The sequence below is a fragment of the Sinocyclocheilus anshuiensis genome, unplaced genomic scaffold (assembly GCF_001515605.1).
Source record: "Sinocyclocheilus anshuiensis isolate Anshui unplaced genomic scaffold, SAMN03320099.WGS_v1.1 scaffold130, whole genome shotgun sequence".
NCBI lineage: Eukaryota > Metazoa > Chordata > Actinopteri > Cypriniformes > Cyprinidae > Sinocyclocheilus > Sinocyclocheilus anshuiensis.
Window position 1 is genome coordinate 3,133,989 of NW_015544207.1, and position 20,759 is coordinate 3,154,747.

At 38.6% G+C, this 20,759-nt stretch overlaps 1 protein-coding gene across 2 annotated transcripts in view; it reads left to right on the forward strand.

The window, feature by feature from the left end:
- The window catches only part of LOC107697035 (UHRF1-binding protein 1-like), a 32,036-nt gene extending 12,514 nt beyond the window's left edge, over window positions 1-19,522 (forward strand). The window contains exons 5-22 of one of the 2 annotated variants that reach the window (XM_016497666.1): window positions 855-1,044; window positions 3,542-3,682; window positions 4,921-5,091; window positions 5,432-5,612; window positions 6,044-6,130; window positions 6,706-6,876; window positions 7,154-7,299; window positions 8,739-8,880; window positions 9,060-9,253; window positions 10,717-12,005; window positions 14,678-14,862; window positions 14,948-15,090; window positions 15,650-15,806; window positions 16,688-16,705; window positions 16,751-16,962; window positions 17,120-17,228; window positions 17,337-17,422; window positions 19,390-19,522. In XM_016497666.1, coding sequence (XP_016353152.1) covers window positions 855-1,044; window positions 3,542-3,682; window positions 4,921-5,091; window positions 5,432-5,612; window positions 6,044-6,130; window positions 6,706-6,876; window positions 7,154-7,299; window positions 8,739-8,880; window positions 9,060-9,253; window positions 10,717-12,005; window positions 14,678-14,862; window positions 14,948-15,090; window positions 15,650-15,806; window positions 16,688-16,705; window positions 16,751-16,962; window positions 17,120-17,228; window positions 17,337-17,422; window positions 19,390-19,500 — 3,733 coding nt within the window. In that variant the 3' untranslated portion in view covers window positions 19,501-19,522. Of the gene's footprint in view, window positions 1-854; window positions 1,045-3,541; window positions 3,683-4,920; window positions 5,092-5,431; window positions 5,613-6,043; window positions 6,131-6,705; window positions 6,877-7,153; window positions 7,300-8,738; window positions 8,881-9,059; window positions 9,254-10,716; window positions 12,006-14,677; window positions 14,863-14,947; window positions 15,091-15,649; window positions 15,807-16,687; window positions 16,963-17,119; window positions 17,229-17,336; window positions 17,423-19,389 lie in introns of both variants that reach the window. The other variant, XM_016497665.1, reaches the window with a different exon arrangement.
- The last annotated feature ends 1,237 nt before the right edge of the window (window positions 19,523-20,759 follow it).

Below are 20,759 nucleotides of genomic sequence, written 5' to 3' on the forward strand. Positions count from 1 at the left end.
ATGTTGGCTGTAAAGTTGCTTGAATTGTCATTTTTACAGTCATTTTACAGTTCAGCATGTTACCATAGACATTATCGTACTCCCCCTCCCCTCATATGGTATTATTTTTATACGTGCAGGTCTTGAAATTTGATTTTAAAACCCCTGCAGATACCCTGGAATGTTCTTCGGAATATCAAGAACAACCTAGAATGTTCTAAAAACACCTAGAAACTAAAATCTCAATCACCCTAGCAACTTTGTAACACTATAGACCAATTCAGAGTAGACGTCACAGTTACGTCACTTGCAGCTGCGCGCGCATAGTGGTTGCAGAAAAACACTGGGAACAAGTGGAGGTAAATGGGTAAAATCCATGGAATAAAAGAAAAAAATATTTTTGTGCCTTTTGATGTCAAGTAAAGGCTATCTCTCCTGGGTTTTCTGCAACCATGATGCGCGCGCATTCTGAATGTTTACAAACCTATAATTGGTCTATTGTTTTGTGAGTTTTGTCATTTCAAAAATTTAAAAAATCTAATTTAATTTAATTTAATTTTGTTTTACTTTGACCTGGTAAAACTTTACCATCTTGACTATTATTTTGTCTATAGTATTTATTCATATTTTTATATTTTCATTTTACATTTGAATTTTTTTTTTATTTATTTTAATATTTAGTTTATATATTTTTGTTGTTTTTTTATGTTTAGATTTCATTTATTTTTATTTCAGTTTTAGTTTTAGTAATTGTAGTACTTCAAAATGTTTCCAAGGCAAAATGTCTGATTTTAATTTTTCAATAGCAACACTGGATTGAACGTCAGATCCAGTCTGTGTAATGCATGTTTGCGGTCTGTTTCTTGTCTCTGCAGTGAGTATGGCTTTGCTGAGAAGGTCGTGGAGGGAATGTCTGTGATCATCAACTCCATCACGATTAAAGTTCAGGCCCGAGCGTTTCACGCCTCCTTTGAGCTCTGGCAGCTCCAGGGCTGCAGCCTCAATCCCAAATGGCAGAAGAGCGACCTGCGCTACACACGCATTACACATCCGAAGAGAGGAGAGGTACAGTACAGACATACACCACAGTACCTGTTTTAAAAGTGCTATACAACAGTAAAAGCAGGTTTATGCTTCAGTGTACATGGTGTGGGCCGTCCTGGAACACTGACCGCTCAATTTGATGCGTCTGACTCCTGCTGGAAGAAGCACCCGAGGTTATCAACACTTGCCACATTTACCTTGAAGAAGTGCAAAAATATGACTTTGTGGCATTACAAGGGATCACCCAGAGGTGAAACCCAGGGTGAAGCAGCTTTAACTGTCCGTTTCTTCATTTTAAAGAGCAAGTGAATCATTATGGAGAAAAATAGCAATGGTTACATAATCCAAAAGGGGACAAAGGGCAGTACCGTCATAGTGCAGAGATCAACGGCTGTCAGATCAAAGTGTTTCTACACTTCACTTCTCCTCCTCTTGTTCCTCTTTCGCTTGCTTTTCTCCGCTCACAGAAGCACATGCTCATGAAAAGTCCCCGCTTAATTACTTTTCCAGATGGCCATTAGATAATGAAATCAATCATTTTGTTTTATGAAGAGTATATTCGGGTTGCCAGATCTTCTAAACCAGCCTTTCCTAAGCAATAATGCAGTTAGATGTAATATGGATGTTGACCTCTCATGCTCTCTCAATATAGAGCTCTGCTTCTGCTCGCTCACGGCCATCAGGGTCACGCCGCCCGCTGAAGCACGACGTCGGTAGACGAGATGAAGTCAGTGGAGTTCAAAGCAGAATGCTTCTGCAGTCAACATGCTATCAAACTGACACAATGTTTTAGTTGTTCAGCTAGGCTACATGATTTAAAAGTATAATAATTAAAAATTTAAATTGTGATTTGGCTGCAATTAACAAATGTGATACTGCATCACTAATTTCAACAGATTTGCATTTATAAACCTGTTACCAACAAAGGAGAAGCTTTAAGCAGTCACCCCATAATAAAAGTTTAAGATGTGAATTAGGGCTGCAAAACGATTAATCGCGATTAATTGATTCGGAATAAAAGTACTGTGTATTTTTATTATGTACAGTGGTGTGAAAAAGTGTTGGCCCCCTTCCTGATTTCTTATTTTTTTGCATGTTTGTCACACTTTCATCAAACAAATTTAAATATTAGTCAAAGATAACACAAGTAAACACAACATGCAGTTTTTAAATGAAGGTTTTTATTATTAAGGGAAAACAAAATCCAAAACTACATCCAAGTCCACACTCAAAAGTATTTTTTTAAATTATTATTTTTATTTTCTGTGCAGATACAGTCCCCTACAATATCACCCCATTTTTTTTTTCTAGAATGATTCATTTTTCCAGAGTCATTTAGTGAAAATCCCTTTATTTTTCAGTATATATATATATTAGTGCGGTCAAGCGATTAATCGCATAAAAGTTTTTGTTTACATAATATATGTGTGTGTACTGTGTATATTTATTATGTATATATAAATATACACACGTGCATGTATATTTTATATATACATATACATACAGTATATATATATATATATATATATATATATACTGAACAAAATATGTATATATATATATATATATACTAGGGCTGCCCCCTGATAGTCGACTAATCTTTAGTCAACCAGATGAGACTTGGTCGACCAAAATTTTATTAGTCGCTTAGTCGCAGAAAAAAAAAATCCACAGGCGAAGTCAGATCGTTAACGGTGGTAATTCAGTACATCGGGCAGTACATCCAAACGCTCGCCTATAATTCATCGACCTCAAATATGGCTTATCATCTGAAACATGTAAGTATTAGGAACTTTACATGGCCGCTCAATCTAATGTTAACCTAGAGAAATGTGCGCTATTGAAGTGTCTGTGTGGAGTGTGGAAGCTGAACAGTAGCTCACTGCATTACAGATGGAGGCGCCGGTGCGCTCACTTACTCCTAAAATACTCCGTCATTTTTGGTCATACAGATAAGAGTAATACAGCTTTCAAATCTGTAAAGACTCTACGTTTATTTGTGTGCACTCACAGTAACAACAAAATGCGTTTTTTGTAAAATAGTGAAAGCAAACATGATGAACTTTCTGCCGTCTCGGTCTCTGTGAACTTGAGTGCGAAACTCAGAGTATATCTTTGCCTTACAGACATTAAAAATATATCTATAGAGAGTGAAATGTCTACTTTCAAATGAACCAATTCAAATGGAAAATAAATATTCTCAGATTATGCAATCCGTATGAAACATGCATACAAGCACATCCACTACTGACGAGTCAGTGTCGCCGACTTCATCTCTTAAACCGAAAACAAAGAAAGAACTTGTTTATCAGGGAATTATTAAAATGTTAATGCAGTCTCCTTACTGTTTTTCCCTGACACATTCATAATAATCATTACTTCTGCCGGTGAGTTGTGGCAAGCTTTATGCATTTGCTTGAGCGCTTATTAGGCTATGCAGGCAATTAAAGGCTCATTACAATGATTTGAAATTTTGCGTGTTATGTCTCATCCTCATACAGTCTCTGGTGTCCTGCAGGTCCTAACGTTCAAGGAGATCAACTGGCAGAGTCTGCGCATAGAGGCGGATGCCATCGAGAGTGATGAGCAGGATCTGGGCAGCACGCCACTGCGCCTCATTACCAATCAAGGACGCATACGCATCGCTCTCAAACGCAGGGTATGGTTTTGATATTTGTTTTGAAAGCAATTGGCTGTTCAAACATTTTCTCTCTTCATATCACATTTGCCATAGGCACCTGGGAAAATGACCAAACTAGTTGCAAAGTTTGCATAGTTTTTCCATCTTGCTTGGAAGACTCTGGTCATTTTTGTCAAAAAAAAGTAGATTTTTGCCCTAATTTAGAGAATTGAATTTTACATTCATTTCACATTAATGTTGAAGTTTTGACGTGAGATTGTTTGATAGGACATCATCTGTTGCTGCTGATTTTATTATGTGTTGCTTTGGGATACTGGAACCAAGATCAAATCACTGTTTTCATAATCATCAGAATTAGGGCTGTACGATATTGGAAAAAAAACTGATATTGTGATATTTTATTTGTCTGCAATATCTACTGTGATATGAAAATGATTTTTTTCTGTGATATGATTTTTTTTTTTTTTTTTACCACCAGATGACTTGAATAGCTCTATTTGGGAAGAATTAATAATTCTAGAGTGATTGGGGTGATTCAGGGAAGTGCATCTCCTTGGAATTAAAAATAATTTAAAAAAAATCTTAAAATATAACTTATGACTCTAAAGACTTTTTTTTTTTTTTTTGTGTGAACCATCATTTTAGGGCTTAACAATTTAGGTAAAAACTTGAAAATATGTGGAGTTTACACTTTGGTGTACTTGGCGTATCAACTCATACCTCTTTCAGAAACCGTAAAGTGACCAGAGAACAAAAAATCCGTCTTTACTTGAGTTATCATAGACCACATTCCTATTGTTTTATGACCCATTCATTATTGCTATAAAATAATATGAATAACTAGAATATTTTAGAAAAAATATGAAATAAATTAAAATATATCGTAATAATTATACTGTAAAATACCAAATATAGTATTTATTAAAAATAGTAATAATTATTTTATTTTATACTAATAAATATGAATAACTAGCAAAGAGTAACAAGTAAATACTAATATTTACACGTTTGGCTTTAAACAAAAAAGTAAAATAAAATTATAATGAGCTACATGTATGTAAATGACCACAGTACTACTTCGCTTTGAAACATGCAGTGCATATATTTAATGAAATAACAGCATTCATGATAATTGCACTAAACCATATTGTGATTCATATTGTGAATTTTATGTCAATATATCGTGCAGCCCTGATCAGAATGAAATCATATGCATTCTGTGCTGACGTTACTGACGTTAACTCTCGTCATCTCAGGTGAAGGACTGTAATGTCTTGGCCTCTAAGCTGCTGTTTATACTGGATGATCTGCTGTGGGTGCTGACAGACTCTCAGCTCAAGGCCATCATCCACTACGCCAAGTCTCTGAGTGAAGCCATGGAGAAGTCCGGCCAGCAGAGGAAGAGCATGGCTGCTGAGACACTACAGGTGCCACACGGTGTCCTTTAAATCAGTCTGTTATGAAAACAGCTTAATGATTCATCAGATACTCTTCTTATTGGCACTTGATGTTTTAAGATCAAAAACAAAACCCTTGTCTTATGCTGCAGCTGGCTCAGACTTCATGAATCAGGTTTTGGTGGTTTTAGTGTGACTTTTTAACACAATTGTCATTACAAAACAGCTCAGCAAAGTAAATGTTTGTGTAAAGCCCTCTATAATATATTAAATCCCAGCTCTACCCAGGAGCAGCCCATTCTGCATCAGCCGTGAATGACTCGGACAGTGCTTGAGTGTTTATTTATGTCTTATTGTATTTGTGCATCAGACTGCGCCTCCCTCTCCTGGGATCCACTCTCTGTGGACTGAACCTCCTCCACCCGAAGCAGTCGGGACCCCCGGCACACTGGCCCAGTATTTTGACCTCCACGATGTCAAAGAATCATCCTACCACACTTTCATCTCCCGACTCGACCTGCATATCTGCAACGACAGCTCCTCAGATTCCGGTACTGAATTTTGATCACCGTTATTTCAGATGCTTTGAAATAATAGGTCATCGAAAATTAAAACTGACACGTACTCACGCTTATGCCATTCCAAACCCGTACTTTTTCCTTCTTCTGTGGAAAACAAAGGGAGACGTTTAACAAAATGTTCAAGCAGCTCTTTTCCAAACAGTGAAAGTCGGTGGGGCTGTTAATGCGAGAAACAGGATGAATTTAAACCACTTTTGGCTTACTTAATTTATGCATATTTGTCCTTTTTATGAAAAAGAGCAGTTTGGACGTTCAAATAAATATTGTCTTTAGTGTTCCTTGGAAGACAGCAACTCATGCAGGTTTGAATATTTGAATGAGCTAAGCTAACTTATGTTGTTACAAGTTAGATATTTCATCATGACAAGGGCTAACCGATGTGATTTATGCTGCACACATAGATGAAGCTCCACCTCCAGGCACGCAGGGTGCGATGCAGCTGACCTTCCGGAAGCTGGGCTGTGATTATTACCCGTTCCACAGGCCAGGTGACTCCACTGCTGTTCATATGAGCTTCAAATTATACTGAGTTGTGCTTCAGAGGTTTAATACAAATGAATTACCATTCATAATTCACACTACCGTTCATATGTTTTTTAAAGTCTCTTATGTTGGCCAAGGCTGTATTTATTTGATCATATTACAGTAAAATTGTGAAATATTATTACAATTTAAAATCACTGTTTTCTATTTGAATATATTCTAAAATGTAATTTATTCCTGTGATCAAAGGCTGAAAATTCAGTGTCACATGATTCTTCAGAAATCATTCTAATATGCTGATTTGGTTATTATAAATGTTAAAAACAGTTGTGCTGCTTCATAATTTTTAGAAAAAATATAATTGTATTTACTGTCACTTTTGATTAATATAATGCATCCTTGTTGAATAAAAGTATTAATTTTGTCCCAAACTTTCTGACCCCAAGCTTTCGAGCTTTCATGTTTAGGTTATAACTGTGTCTGAAGTCAGTGTATTGTGTGAATGGTTGACTGTAGGGTAAGAGCCAGATGTGTAGTTGAGAGACGTGTGTTGATTAGTGACATATGCTGTGCTATACAGGTGATGGCTGTCGGCACTGGGAGCGCCACTGCGGGGCGATGGAGTCTCGTGCTCAGTGGGCCGCCAAACTGCTGCAGGAGTTTCAGAGGAGGGTGGAGGATCTGGGCATCCCTGGACCGCATTCAGAGACAAATGTGTCCGCTAAAGACTCTCCGGCCAAAAAAATCAAGGGTAAGCGTTCTCTGAATGTCTATCCATCCCCAATCCAACACTAAATTATGGCATTATTGTGAGTGATTCATCAGTGCACATTATTTGAATTTTTTTTTTTATTTTAATCTTTCTTCAAAGTGTAACAACTTTTCTCTCTCAAGAAGCACAGTTCTTACAATTTCTTAGTCTAGACAAAAAAATTACATGAACATGTTTGTTTTTTTTTTCCTCTTGAGAGTTTGCTTTATTGTGTTAGTTTCTTAGTATTGAAGTGGTCTTATTTTATGTTACGCAGATGGAGAGTCACTGTCCAGTTTCAGTCCTGAGCGGTCTCAGACCTCACGGCGGACTTCAGCAGCCGCCCCGTCCTCAGGAACCCCGCTGAAGAGCCTTCGCTCCAGCTGTATGGTGATCCGTGTGGACGACCTGGACATCCATCAGGTCTGAGACATCTCTACACAAACATAAAACACAAAATCATTGAAACACACTTGAGAATGACAGCCTTTATATTCTTATATACTGTGCAGATTAAAAGTCCATCTCTCCTTTTTGTTGTAATTTGTTTTGTTTTGTTTTGTTTTTGTATTTATTGTAAAATGTATTTTTTAAATTAATTTTAAACTATATTTTTTAAAGTATATATACCTTTTTGTGTATTCCCAGGTTTACCTTGTTTTTGAATCCCACTTGTGGGTAATGTGTAATTTGAACACTTTAGATGTCTAAACATTTCACAGGAAACAGTGTATCATAAAAGTCTGTAATTAATTTGTTCTGTTGTGAATAGACATACACTGAGACTGCTAAAAGAGGAAGCACAAGTTTTGTATTTGTTTTTACTCTTTTACCACAAGCTTGTATACTCATGCTTTTTATGTGACACAAGTCAGTTCCGTCCAAAATTGGACTCGCCGGGCAAATGAAATCTGCCTGAATGTCATCCGTTTTTGCATCACAAGGATAAAGCAGCATGTGATGTGTTGCTGATGTTATGCTTTGGTTATGCTGAAATGGGAAGTTCAAGGGCAAGATGACAATTTTGATGACTTTCATTGAGATAAATTGGACATGTCACACTAATTCAGAAAATGTTTTTAAAGAATCTCCGATACATTCATGTGTAACGTGGATCGGCAAGTATTTTTCATTCTCGATAAGACAATGTGACACTTTAATTTTTAATGTAATGCATCCTTAGGGCATGAACATTTCATCAGTGCTGTCACTTATGATATAAGGCATGTTTTCTCATGTTTACAGTTGTCTCGGTAGCTCAAAAGAGACATAAGTGTGTACTCTTAAAGCTACAGTTCTCAAAGTTAAATAGGCTGAATAAACAGAAAATGTGGGGGAAAATTCATTAGATAAATGTTACCCTCAAGTATAAGAAATGGTTTAATGTTCTGTCCTGAGTTCAAATGTTTGGTGTAAAATGTATCACCATTTCCACAAAAATATGAAGTAGCACAACTGCGTTAAATTGTGTACATTGATGATAATACATGTTTCTTAAGCAGCAAATCAGCATATTAGAATGATTTCTGAAGGATCATGTGACACTGAAGACTAGAGTAATGATGCTGAAAATTCAGCTTCGATCACAGGAATAAATTACATTTTACAATATATTCAAATAGAAAACATTTATTTTAAATCGGGGAAAAATATTTTTTTTTTTTTGCTGTTTTTACTGTATCTTTTTAATCAAATAATTGGAGCCTTGGTGAGCATAAGAGACAAAACTTCTCTCTTTTTTTTCTGAACCCCCCCCCCCAGAACACTCTGTGCGACAAAAGCTGGTCACCTTTTTTTTGAAAAGCTAAAGTCAATAAATAAATAAAACATATCTGTTATTAAAACCCCATCTGTTGCTATAGGTGTCCACTGGAGGCCGTCACAGCAAGAGAACACAGTCTCTCCTCTCCTGCAACCGCAAATCCTTACATCTCCCAGACAACACTCCTGCAATTCACCTTCAGTTCACTGAATACTACTTCCCTGATAACCCTGGACTTCCTGGTGCGTTAGCTATGATTTTTCACATTCATTGATCACTGTGGTTAATGCATATCATTCATATGAACAAACTCAAACTGCAGTGTGAAGGTTGATCTGTCCTGGTGGGAAAGAGTTTAATTTATCTAAATCTAATCTTACAAGTTTTATTTTCCTCCCATTGGCCCCTCCTCTCTCTCTAGTTCCCTGCTCTAATCTTTATGCCCAGCTCAATGGTCTACAGCTGTGTCTGGATGCCCCAAGTGTCTTGTGGATGACTCTGTTCTCACGGGGTCTACACAAGACGCTAGATCAGGTCAAAGCCTTTTATCACCTCCAGGACAGCAGCAAGACGGACGAACACATCGATATCCGCCTGGATGCAACACAGCTGAAGGTAAACCAACAGATTTTATGTGCTTTGAAAGAAGTGTTTCGTAAAAGGAAATACAGATGTTCCTAAGAAGCTTTTGGTGCTACTTTTTAAAAAGAATTTTCCATTTTTTTTATCGTAAGCCGGGTTTCCATCCAAAGTTGCAAATTTAACTTGTACGCAAAACTGGAATATTGCATAAAACATTTGTGAATAAGCACCATTTCCATCCAACGAGCCAAAGAGAACAAAATCGCCACTTCCTGATAAACTGGCACTAAATATCACTAAGAAAAGTAGGATTAGCCACTGAATATATTAATTTTCATATATAATAAATTACTTGCACCTCAGAGCGAGTAAACAAAACACAATAAATGCGGTCATTACTTTCGGAGGTGGATGCCTGCTGTTTGGGAACGCAGTCGTGTAAAGACAAAAAAATAATTAATTATTATAACATTTCAGATGCTGTGCAATGAGATGTCACATGATTTGTTTTGGTGCGCATGGAGGAATTTACTCAGTAAATGGGTTTTCATCTCCCATTATATGCATTAACCCTTTTCCGCACAAGTCAAAAACCACCTCAAGCGAGCATAAAAACTGTTTTGCGAAATAAGGGATTTTTCTTTAGAAATTTGGCATTTCCATCACTCATTTCTGATGCGATACTTCAAAATGTGCATAAAAACAGGGTGATGGCAACAGCTATAGACATTCCCTCCATTCTAAAGGCCAGGACACACCAAGCCGACTTCAAAGAACTAGCGGCGACGAAATTCAGCGGTGTTGTCGCCTCGTGTCGACAGCGTCGGACCAAAAAGCTGTGCTTGAACACACCGCACTGACTACAGCCGACTGCAAACTAACATGTGCGTTCTGCGCCTGCGTGAGAGGAATTAACTGTCTTTATCAGCAGCTATCAATAGTATATATTCGTTATTCAAAAGGAGAAACCAAAACAAAGACATACGAGATAAACGCAGATATATGAAACGTAAACAAAGCAGCTCTTACTTAACATTTTAAATCTCAGTAACGTTGATAACTTTAATCATTTTAAGCGGCTCATGTTGTTATGAAAACATTCGCGTATTAGAACGATTGGGAAATATAACGTAACATTTAAACAGCCTTCTGTCTGTACCACCTTCATTTACGTGCTTGTTTTCATCACTTTCGCTTTAATTCTTGGGCACTGACTCATTCACTAAACTGAACATCCAATCAGAGTTCTCACTCGCGCCGACGGCCCCGATGCCGAATCAACATGTTGAATCGGGCAAACTGCCGCCAACGTGAGCCCGATGAGAGCCGACGAGTGGAACACACCAAACAAACTAGAGCCCGACAGACACTCACCGACGGCCTGACATTGGCTGACGGCTGACTGTCGGCTTGGTGTGTCCTGGCCTTTAAACAGACATCTTTGCTCTTTCGGTAATATTTTGCAAGTGTTTTAGCCGAAACTTCTTCCTCTTCAGCTCATCATTCCTCTAGAATCCTCCATTCTGGATCACCCAGACCGCCCTCAGTCACTGAGCATCAGCCTTCCTCAGATCATCCTCAGCAACACACGCCACGCTCCTCACGGTTCCCATTCGGACCTCAACAGCACCTACAGCAGCTTCTCCACCTGCACTTTCTTCCATCCCATGGTGTGCCAACCTTTCCCTCGCGATCAGAGCATCCTTCTTCCCCTGCCGTCTGCATTCCTTCAACACTGTCTGGAAAACGAGTCCCTGTCATTAGCGCACAAACGTCCCTCTCGCTCTCAGGACGTCTGGTCTGTCAGTCTGTCCCGAGTGACTCTTGACTTTGAGGGGGCTCGTCGAGGGCTCAGAGGGAAAGCTCTTCCCTTTGTGGAGCCCTTTGCCATGTCCTTGTGGATGTGCTGCCCTTCTGCCTTCAAAAAAGACTCTCATTGTTCGAGTATAGATGCAGATTCAAAATCCCCAACCGGTTCTAGCAAGCAACCCCTCCTAGACTCACTGCAGGGTGTAAATGACGTCATATCTAGTAAAGTTGACCAAACCGAAGATCTAGTCAACTCTCCCATGGCCTCCATTCATATCTTAGCCCAATCCATCACTCCTGTCAAAATGTGGCTCAACCACTACCAGTTCGTAGCTCTTTTGCGGATGAAGGACTATCTTGCCCGACTAGCTGGAGATTTGACCAAGGACGTCCAGGGTTTGGGACAACCTGAACATAAACCATCAGATCCCCCTTCAGTTTGTGTCTCAATCCTAATGGAGGTGATAGAACTTGCTCTACTGCTTCCTCCTGCAACATCCGAGCCAGTAGAAGAAGCCCATTCTCCTGAGGAAACGGACAGTCCTAGCTTGACCGACTCTGACCTCTCGCCATCCCACCATGCCGGTGAGCCTGGCCTGCTGGAGGACAGTGGGACAGGAGGGAATGAGGATCAAGAGGATTATGCCGAGCAGGAGGGTTCGGTAGAGGAGGCTTGTGAAGCCGTTGAAGAAGGAATGGATGGACCAACGGGGCAGGATGATGAAGCTCAGGCCGTCATTCCTTCCTCGTCTCCTGCGCTTTCTCCAGGGAATCCTGCATTACTGTCCCGTCATAGCTCCACTTTCAGCTTGGAGGGAGAGCTGTCCAGTGCCCTGAATGCCACCAAAGGTGTCACCAAAGATGCACTCAGCGCCTCCCTGGATCTCACCAAGGGTGCGCTGTCCATCACGAAAGATGCCTTCAGCATCCTGAGCCGAGGATCTGGCATGACTAAACTCTTCGCTCCTCAAAACAAGTAAGAGCTTTGAGCCATCAGCATTGCTTTGGTCTTGGTTTTAGGAGTGCATTGATATGGAAAATCTGGTATATCTTACGGTGGCTGAAACTCATAATTTTAATGTTCACATTTTATCTCCTTGGACTGCTGATGAACTCTTTCAGTTGCTAATTTAGAAAAAAAACTGTTATATCACTTCTATAACTCTAGCCATTGTTGACTCCATCCTAGAAATTATCGCCTGATCAGAGCCATTTAATTAGTGGTTAAGCTCAAAACAATGTATTTTTTTGTTTCTGAATATCTGGTCATCTTTTAGATGAGCTCGCATGCAGTGCACACAGTACATAATTGCAAAGAGCTGATACCGCTTGTGGCTATTCTAGTGAATGTCTATATTTAGTTTAAGGAAGACACACTGGGCTGTATTTGAAACGGTTACAGTAAATTTGTTAATTTTTGGTATGTTATTAACCCTTAAAATGAAAATGCTATTATTGTTTATTCACTCCTATGTTGTTATGAATCTATAAAACTTTAATTCATCTTCAAAACAAAAATGAATATATTTTTAATGAAACCTGATAGATTTCTGTCCCTCTATTGAAAGTCCAGTACACCACAATTTTGATGCATCAAAAAGTTCGGAAAGACATCGTAAAAGTAATCCATATAAATTGAGCATATAAATCCATATAAATTGTCTTCTGAAAAGATTTGATCACTTTGTGATAGATGGATGTAATTCTCTTTTTTTATCAACAAAAACATATTAATCAACAATACATCATGTCAAATATGGTAAACATGCTTGCTAGACGCACATGAACCAATGAGGTTTGTTCTTGCATGTCAGGCAAGTACGACTGAGCTTCTGTTTACCATATTTGATGTGCTTTATGTATGTGCATTGATATATGTATGTGCAAATTTACATGTAAAGAAAAGCCTAAATTGAAGGTGACGTATCATGAAAATCTGACTTTTTCCGTGTTTAAGTGCTATAAGCGGGTCCCCGATGCTTCTACCAACCCGGTACATTTTTTTTGGTTAGCCTTTCTCTGCAAGCTTGTGAAAAAACGAGTCGCTCAGATTTCGCTCCCCGTGTGACGTAGAAAGGGGATCTTTTTATAATATTACCACTCCTTAATCTGCAAGTTTCCACCCATGGTGCCACCATTGTGTTTTCGCAAACGACAACGGTTTACCAGTTCTAACGCCACGGCAAAAGTTTGAGCAAAGCATGCTAACTGTTCTGTGTTTGGCTGCACTGACGAGCACGGAACACTATTTAGAGTCCCAGCCTCAGAGGAGACGAGAGCAGTGGATTTATTAATTTATTTATTGTATATTACTCTGCTGCCACATAGATATAATATAAACATGTGATTTCTTTCCCAGTTGTTTACCTTCACATACATAACTGACTGTTTTTGTAACGTATTTGTGTTTTTAACAAACTTGTGTGTATTTGACAGTTTAAGTGCAATAAGACATGAAAGAGAACCCTAGGCCCTGTCCACACGAACGCGGGTATTTTCAAAACCGTAGCTTTTTCTACGCAGTTTGGCCATTCGTCCACACACAAACGCAGCACCAGGTCACTGAAACCAAACATTTTTGAAAACTCCTGCCAGGGTGAAGATTTTCAAAAACTCCGGTTGCAGTGTTGTCGTGTAGACAGCGAAGCCGGAGATTTTGGCTTGTGATGTCGGGTCTTGCGCTGTTATCTCTGCCTACTGGAAACTTTTTCAGGCTTCTGATTGGCCAACATGGCTTTACGGTTGAGATTATATCGCCACCTGTTGGCTTGGCATGCTCTTGACAGTGCTTCATAGCATGCTTTTGCATTTTCATGTGGACTTCCGTTTTTTTTAAACGGAAGAAGGAAAAACTCAGTTTATAAAAATACCCGTGTACGTGTGGACATGGCCTTAGTTTAGTACTCGCATGCCGTGTGACAGCCGCTTTCTGTGCACATGCTTCGGATGTGTGCGCTCAGAAAACTGTATATCAGAAGTTTAAACTAATATAGTTTAAAACGCATGATTTTAGCGTGATAGACATGATAATCAAAACCAAACTGATGTTTTTAGCAGAGTATCTGAGGAGCGAGCTGTAAAGGCACAGCACTATTCTGGAAAAGTGGGTGGGGAGCAGCAGCTCATTTGCATTTAAAGAGACATGCACGAAAACGGTGTGTTTCTGCTTCCACTCAAAATAGGCATTTTCAAAATGATATAATACATGATCTGTGGGGTATTTTGAGCTGAAACTTCACAGACACATTCTGGGGACACCAGAGACGGGACACCTGAGACTTATATTAAATATTGTAAAAAGGGGCATAATAGGTCTCCTTTCAATTATTTGCAAATTAAACTGCTCAAATCACATGGACTACTTTAGGATTTTAGGTCTTTATGAACTTTTTGAAGCGTCAACTTTCTGGTGGAATTGACTTTCAATGGAGAGAGAGAAGTCTCAAGTTTCATTACAAATATCCTCTTTGTGTTTCCAAAATTAATAGTTTTATGGGTTTGGAATGACATGAAGATAAGTAATTAATGACAAAATTAATTAGCTATCCCTTTAATGTTTGACAAGTTATGCTGAACTCTTCCTGCCAGTGTGGTTAATGACTTGTAATTCATTGACTCAAGTATCATGTGTTGATATGACTTCTGTAGGGAGCAAAGTGCACGGCCAGAAGAGTCCGGTCCCTCCATGATGGGGAACCTGCGGCTTCAGTCCATGAAACAGTCGCCTTCCCAGAATTCCTGTGACAGTGCCATTTTAGAAAGTAGTCTGGCGGACGATGGCATGTCCATTGATAGTGACATCAGTGAAAACTTTGTCATCCTCATGGACTCTGGTACAGCACTTGCACTTTTATTTTAAAAGCTATAACTATAACTGTCAGTGTCTAAGTCATGTGTATTTGTGTTGTTGTGATTCAGAGTCTGGTGTGGAGTCTTTGCGTCCTAATGGTGCAGGTGTCTCCGGCAGCTGTGTTAGTCCAGCTCCAGGAACAGAAGGCGGCTCATCAGCAGACCTCAGCAGCTCCCTGTCCCAGAGCACTGAAGACATTGCTCAAGATATGGTGAGTTTTATCTTATCTGTAGCACATCTAGATGGCTAAACACCTGCCACTTGTCCTCTGCATGGAAGATCATCAGAAAATGCATCCTGACACTGTGTTGTAAATGAAGTGCTCATTGTACAAATCTCTGAAAAATAGCAAAATATGTTATTTATTTTTATTATTTGATAATATTTTACTTTGACTATTATTGCAATATTTTTTTTTCTGCTGTATATTTCTTATTTCCTGTTCTCTAATTGATGTCCTTTGCCGTAACTCCTCAGTTTCTTAAATTAACTAACCACAAATAATTATTTCAGAAGTTATAAGAACTGGATTAATGCAAACAGTTTACATATTGATTTAGCATTTTAATTACTGTAATTGTAAATTAAACATTTCAATTACATCAAAAACAGTGTAACCAGGAGCAGTCAGTCTGTGTTTGTCACACACACACACACACACACACAAAAAAAGTTTAGTAAGAAATCGGTGCTGTCAGGATTGATCAACAGCATTTACTTTGATCATAGTTGGTTGTGTGATTTTTAATGAGCGCTTTTTTTTTCCTCAGGTGTCTGTGTTAGTTCTGTGTCTGAGTCGAATGGGGTGCCTGACAGAGATGCGTGGTGAAGATATCGTGGTGGCGCTGGAAGCCCAAGAGCTTGTGCCTAAACAACTTGGCAACCATAAAGTCACAGACCTGCTGGCAGGACTGGCACTGACACAGGGTTAGGATGCTGAATGTGACCATAAATGTGAATGCAAAAATATTGCCAATATGCCATTCAGACTCTTTACACTTCAAGACCTAATTATTATTATTATTTATTTTTTATTATTCTTTTTTTATTATTATTATTTGGACATATTTGACCACTTTTTTGTCCCGTCTGTTTACATTGACTTTAATTAATCTCATGACCAAACATTCCCAAGATACCATTGGTGATCACTTTCACTGTGAGCACCACAACTGACCCTCGGTTTTTGAATGGCCTTGTGCTAATTCAGCTTTTCAGAAGCTGCCAAACATGCATGCGAAGATGACAAACCAGAAGGTTTCAGTTTCTGTGGTTTACAGGTGCATCCAACCTGATCACATAAGAAAACAACTATTTTACCAGGTGGTGATTTTGTATGTATTTGCACAATATTATTCATACAGAAAAATGATTAGAAATAAAGAAAGCATAAAGGTCCACCCCTAAACTTAACCATCAGTTAGGCATAAGCAGATTGTACAAAAAGGCACAAATATGTTGTTGAATAAAGCCACTCCAAAGCAAAAAAATAGTTACGAATTGGCCATGGCAATGGGTGCCGTCAGAATGAGAGTCAAACTGCTGATAAAAACATAACAATAATCCACAAGTAATCCACACCACTGAAGCAAAAGGCTGTGTGTTTTAAGAAACAAATCCATCAAGACATTTTTAAATTCAAAGCGTTGCTTCCAGGCTAAAATACGACTCCTCTATCCATAATATTGCTTACTCCAGTGTAGAAACAAACTGATGTTAACATCATGTGTGTGCAGATACATGCAGTATGGCACTAATATAAGATTTACCAAAACGTTTTTTAAAACTTTTTTTTTTTTCCACAATAGCTGGCTCTTCCTCCCCAAGTGCTCCTCTGTCTCCCGGGCCCCAGTCTCTCTACTGTCCCCCAGCAGCGGCCCTCAGGATGGAGATGGGACCATGTGCAGGCAGACACTCTCCTCTGTCTAAGAGTGTGGGCTTCATGGAAATGTGCTTGACAGGGTGCAAAGCAGAGCTCCTGGCTTCTACCTTAAACACGCTGGGACCCTTCCTGGAGGATGAGCTCAGCGCAGACCCCCAGCCAATGAGACTGTGGTTACGGGACACTGCTATTACGCTAAAGGTGAGAATGAGTGTCAAATGATGCCCATAATCAGATACTAGCCATTCCCTTTGATAGATTATCAGTTGATCAGTTAATGGACAAGCTTCAGCATTTTACAAAGCAAGACAAAGGCAATGAAAAATTATTTCTGTTCTGTTTTCTCTCTTTCTGACAGGATGATGGTCCTCGTGTCTACCCGACCACTCCTCAACCAGTTCCTGTGCTTTTCTCTCTGGACGGTATTGTGTTGGAGCGTTTGGATGATGGAATCCTCAGCTTGAGACGTGAGTCCTTTGGGTTTGGGTTACAGCGGCTGCTCAGATTACAGGATATCTGTGCTGTCACCTGTTAAACTAACGTTTGCTTCCTCTGTTTCACTTTTACGCATTCAGCTGCGCAGAGCCAATCAGGGATTGAGACCGGTGGGGACAAAGATAGAGCTGGCCAATCCTGCTTTAGAGCTGAGGAGAAAAACAAGGTATCATATATTAGAAAATTATTATACACAATGTAATGTTGCATTATTTATGTGTTTGGCCTTTTTGAGTTTGGTTTGAGATGTTAAACAGAACATCTGCCCCTATCGTAGTTTTTAAATCTCATTTTCACTCACAATTAATTTGAACGTTGCATTTCCAGATGCATGATGTCAGGTTGGACGTAGAAAGAGAAAAGAAAAAAATGACTTTTGACATTGTTGGCATCAAACCTAGTGTGACGCATCTTGACGCACTATATTTTAATTATGCACAAGCGCTAATGAGCTTTGTATGGTAGCCCATTTTTGCCACAAAAGAAAAATGATGCTTCAGTCAAAATTCAGAGATAAAATTTAAATTTAAAATTAAATGAAATAAAGAAGTGTAAATTATGAGATACTAAGTCAAAATTGAGATAAAAAGACAAAAGATATTTATGACAAAATAAATTTGAGATTGTCTTTGAGTTTTTGTAATGATTGACTTTTTAGCTCATAATTTCAACTTTTTGTTATCTCAACTTTATCATAATTGAGACGTCAATTTCTATTTTTTGACATAATTATGTTTGTCATTAATTTCGACTTATGTCATAATTGTTTTTTTGTCAGTGCCAACATGTCATAATTATGACTTTTATTTCTCGTTTTACCTTTTTCATTTTAAATATCTCATAATTATGACTTGGTGTCTCGGTTTGGATTTTTTATCTCATAATTGACTTAGTATCTCATAATTTAAAATATTCAACATTGTGCTTTTTATGCCATAATTGTGATTTTTTTTCAAAGCCTGACTTTTTTATGTGGCCAAAATGGGCTTCCATAAGATTTTAGAGGTTTCGTGTGTGTGTGTGTGTGTGTCCTTTTCAGATAAATAAAAAATATGTTTTCGTTTATACAGTTTCAAGCCTACAGTAATTTTCCAGCGCTTGGCTACGATTCCTTTCGAGGACAAGACTCTCAAATGTCAACAGTGGCATTGGATATCTTAATTACATGTCTGAAGCCTAAATGTCTTTTATTATTTATGGGTGAAGGTGTATTGCTACAACTGCTCTCTAAAATTGTCTCTTAAGTCTTATTCGGATGGGACTAACTACGTTTGAGTTTCGATTCTTATCACCTGACATCTGCGATTTTTCATGTACCAATTTGGACAGGACTAACATCTCTCTGTTTATTACAGAGGTGGGAGGGTCTGTTTTGTACATCTGGGCGTCGCAGAGATCACGTTCTCTGTATGCGTGCACTGCGTATAGTCATTCGGATTCATTACCATTAATATATAACCACAGGTTTACTACAAATACCACGGTGAAGCTATATGACTAGTATATCAAAACCATGGTTAATTTGTGGTTACTTTAGTTTAACTGTTTTTTTTTGTGTGTTTTTATTTGTAATAAAACCATGTTTAATTTTCGTAAAGGTACACATGTAATTAAAATATTATGTAGTTGAGTGCAGAAATGAACGTTACGTGAGTGATCTTACCTGGCGCTGATATTACACTAGCCATTCTTAATAGTTTGCGTGATTTGGTTCTTGATTTTATTATTGTTATTTTTTATTTCTTTCCCGAGAGGCAAACATATCAAAAATGCGTGCGGTAAGAGCGTCTATGGTAGTTCGCGTTGGCCAAAACACATCGTCGGCAATCACAGACATTCGCATTCGGATGGGATTAGTTTTCTTACAGGATCACTGAGTTTGCCGAAAAACAGTAGGTAATTTGCTCTGTAATTTTTACAGAGGTTGTGTGAGAAAACCACAGACGTGGCAGATTCAGATGGGATTAAAATCGCTAAGTACGTCTGTGAAACACAAATTTCCCTGTAAAACTAGTCCCGTCCGAATAGGGCTTTATAGTGTGTTTCAAAAAGAGTGTTTTTTTTTCAGCTGATCACAATTGATATTTAGTCTAGTTCAGAATCTCATCTGTTTCTGTTTCTTTGTTGGTTCAGTCTCTGGAGTCCAGACTCGCTGATGTCCAATCAGCTCTAGAGAAAGCTCTGTCTGACCGAGAGCGCCTGCTACAGGAAGTGATGAACCACAACCCCTCCTTCACCTTATGATGTACAAAGGGAAAGAAACCAGACTTGAGTCCAAATGAGGCAGAAGAGAAAATGTCTTGTAGATAAACCAGAAGAACAAGAGGTTTGCCTCTGCTGACTCAAAGTTCTCATCCATCCCTTTCTGTACCTTTAGTCTCTAACGTCTGAGTGTGAAATCACATGCCATCCAGTTCAGTCTCTGTAGGCATCCTCCATGAGTCTTCCTGTAGTGACGTTTCTCTGTATGTGACTGCACTACACGGGTTCACCAAGTTCCCAGGACTGAATCAAGTCAGTGAAACGGATGACACGTGTACTCTTTCCTCTTCACTGCACACTGGATCATCTCTTTACTTCTGGTCAGCATGCTTCTTGCACATTAGTCATTTTTAGTTTCACGAAAGGACTGTGTACAGTTTTTAGGCTTTATAGACGTTTCTGAGTGTTGTTTGGTACCACGGCTATGTAGCGCTGGTAGATACAAGCTCTGTTCCAGAACCTAGTGTTTATGAAAGTCTCAACTTTCAAATTCTATACATTTTAGCACAAAATTCAAACAACAAATGGTGTTTGACATGCTTTGATTTTATTGATGTCTCCGTTCAAGCGGCACGTGAACCTCTTCCTCTTTACTACTAGTTACAGCATGAAATGGACATGAATGAACATCACGAGGTTGCTAAAAAATTCCTCTGTTCCAGATTGATGTCTTATTATTGATGTCTCCGTTCAAGCGGCACGTGAACCTCTTCCTCTTTACTACTAGTTACAGCATGAAATGGACATGAATGAACATCACGAGGTTGCTAAAAAATTCCTCTGTTCCAGAACCTAGACAGTAGGGCTGGGTTGATATTACCAGTTAATCGATTTGAATTAACCAAGAATTGATCTTTCAAAAAGTCTGCGATTTTCTGTTAATGCATCAACGAAACGTCACTAAATATGACTTGTCATGTGCCTCCAATAATCGCAATAAGCTTTGCGCTGTTACTTTTAGAATGAAAGTCTCAACTTTCAAATTCTATACATTTTAGCACAAAATTCAAACAACAAATGGTGTTTGACATGCTTTGATTTTATTGATGTCTCCGTTCAAGCGGCACGTGAACCTCTTCCTCTTTACTACTAGTTACAGCATGAAATGGACTTGAATGAACATCACGAGGTTGCTAAAAAATTCCTTATGTTTAATTTACATTTGTGTACAACTCTGTTTTTATTTGAGTGTTGCTTATTTTATTGAAAAATGGCAAGTAAATTTGGACTGTTTTTAATAG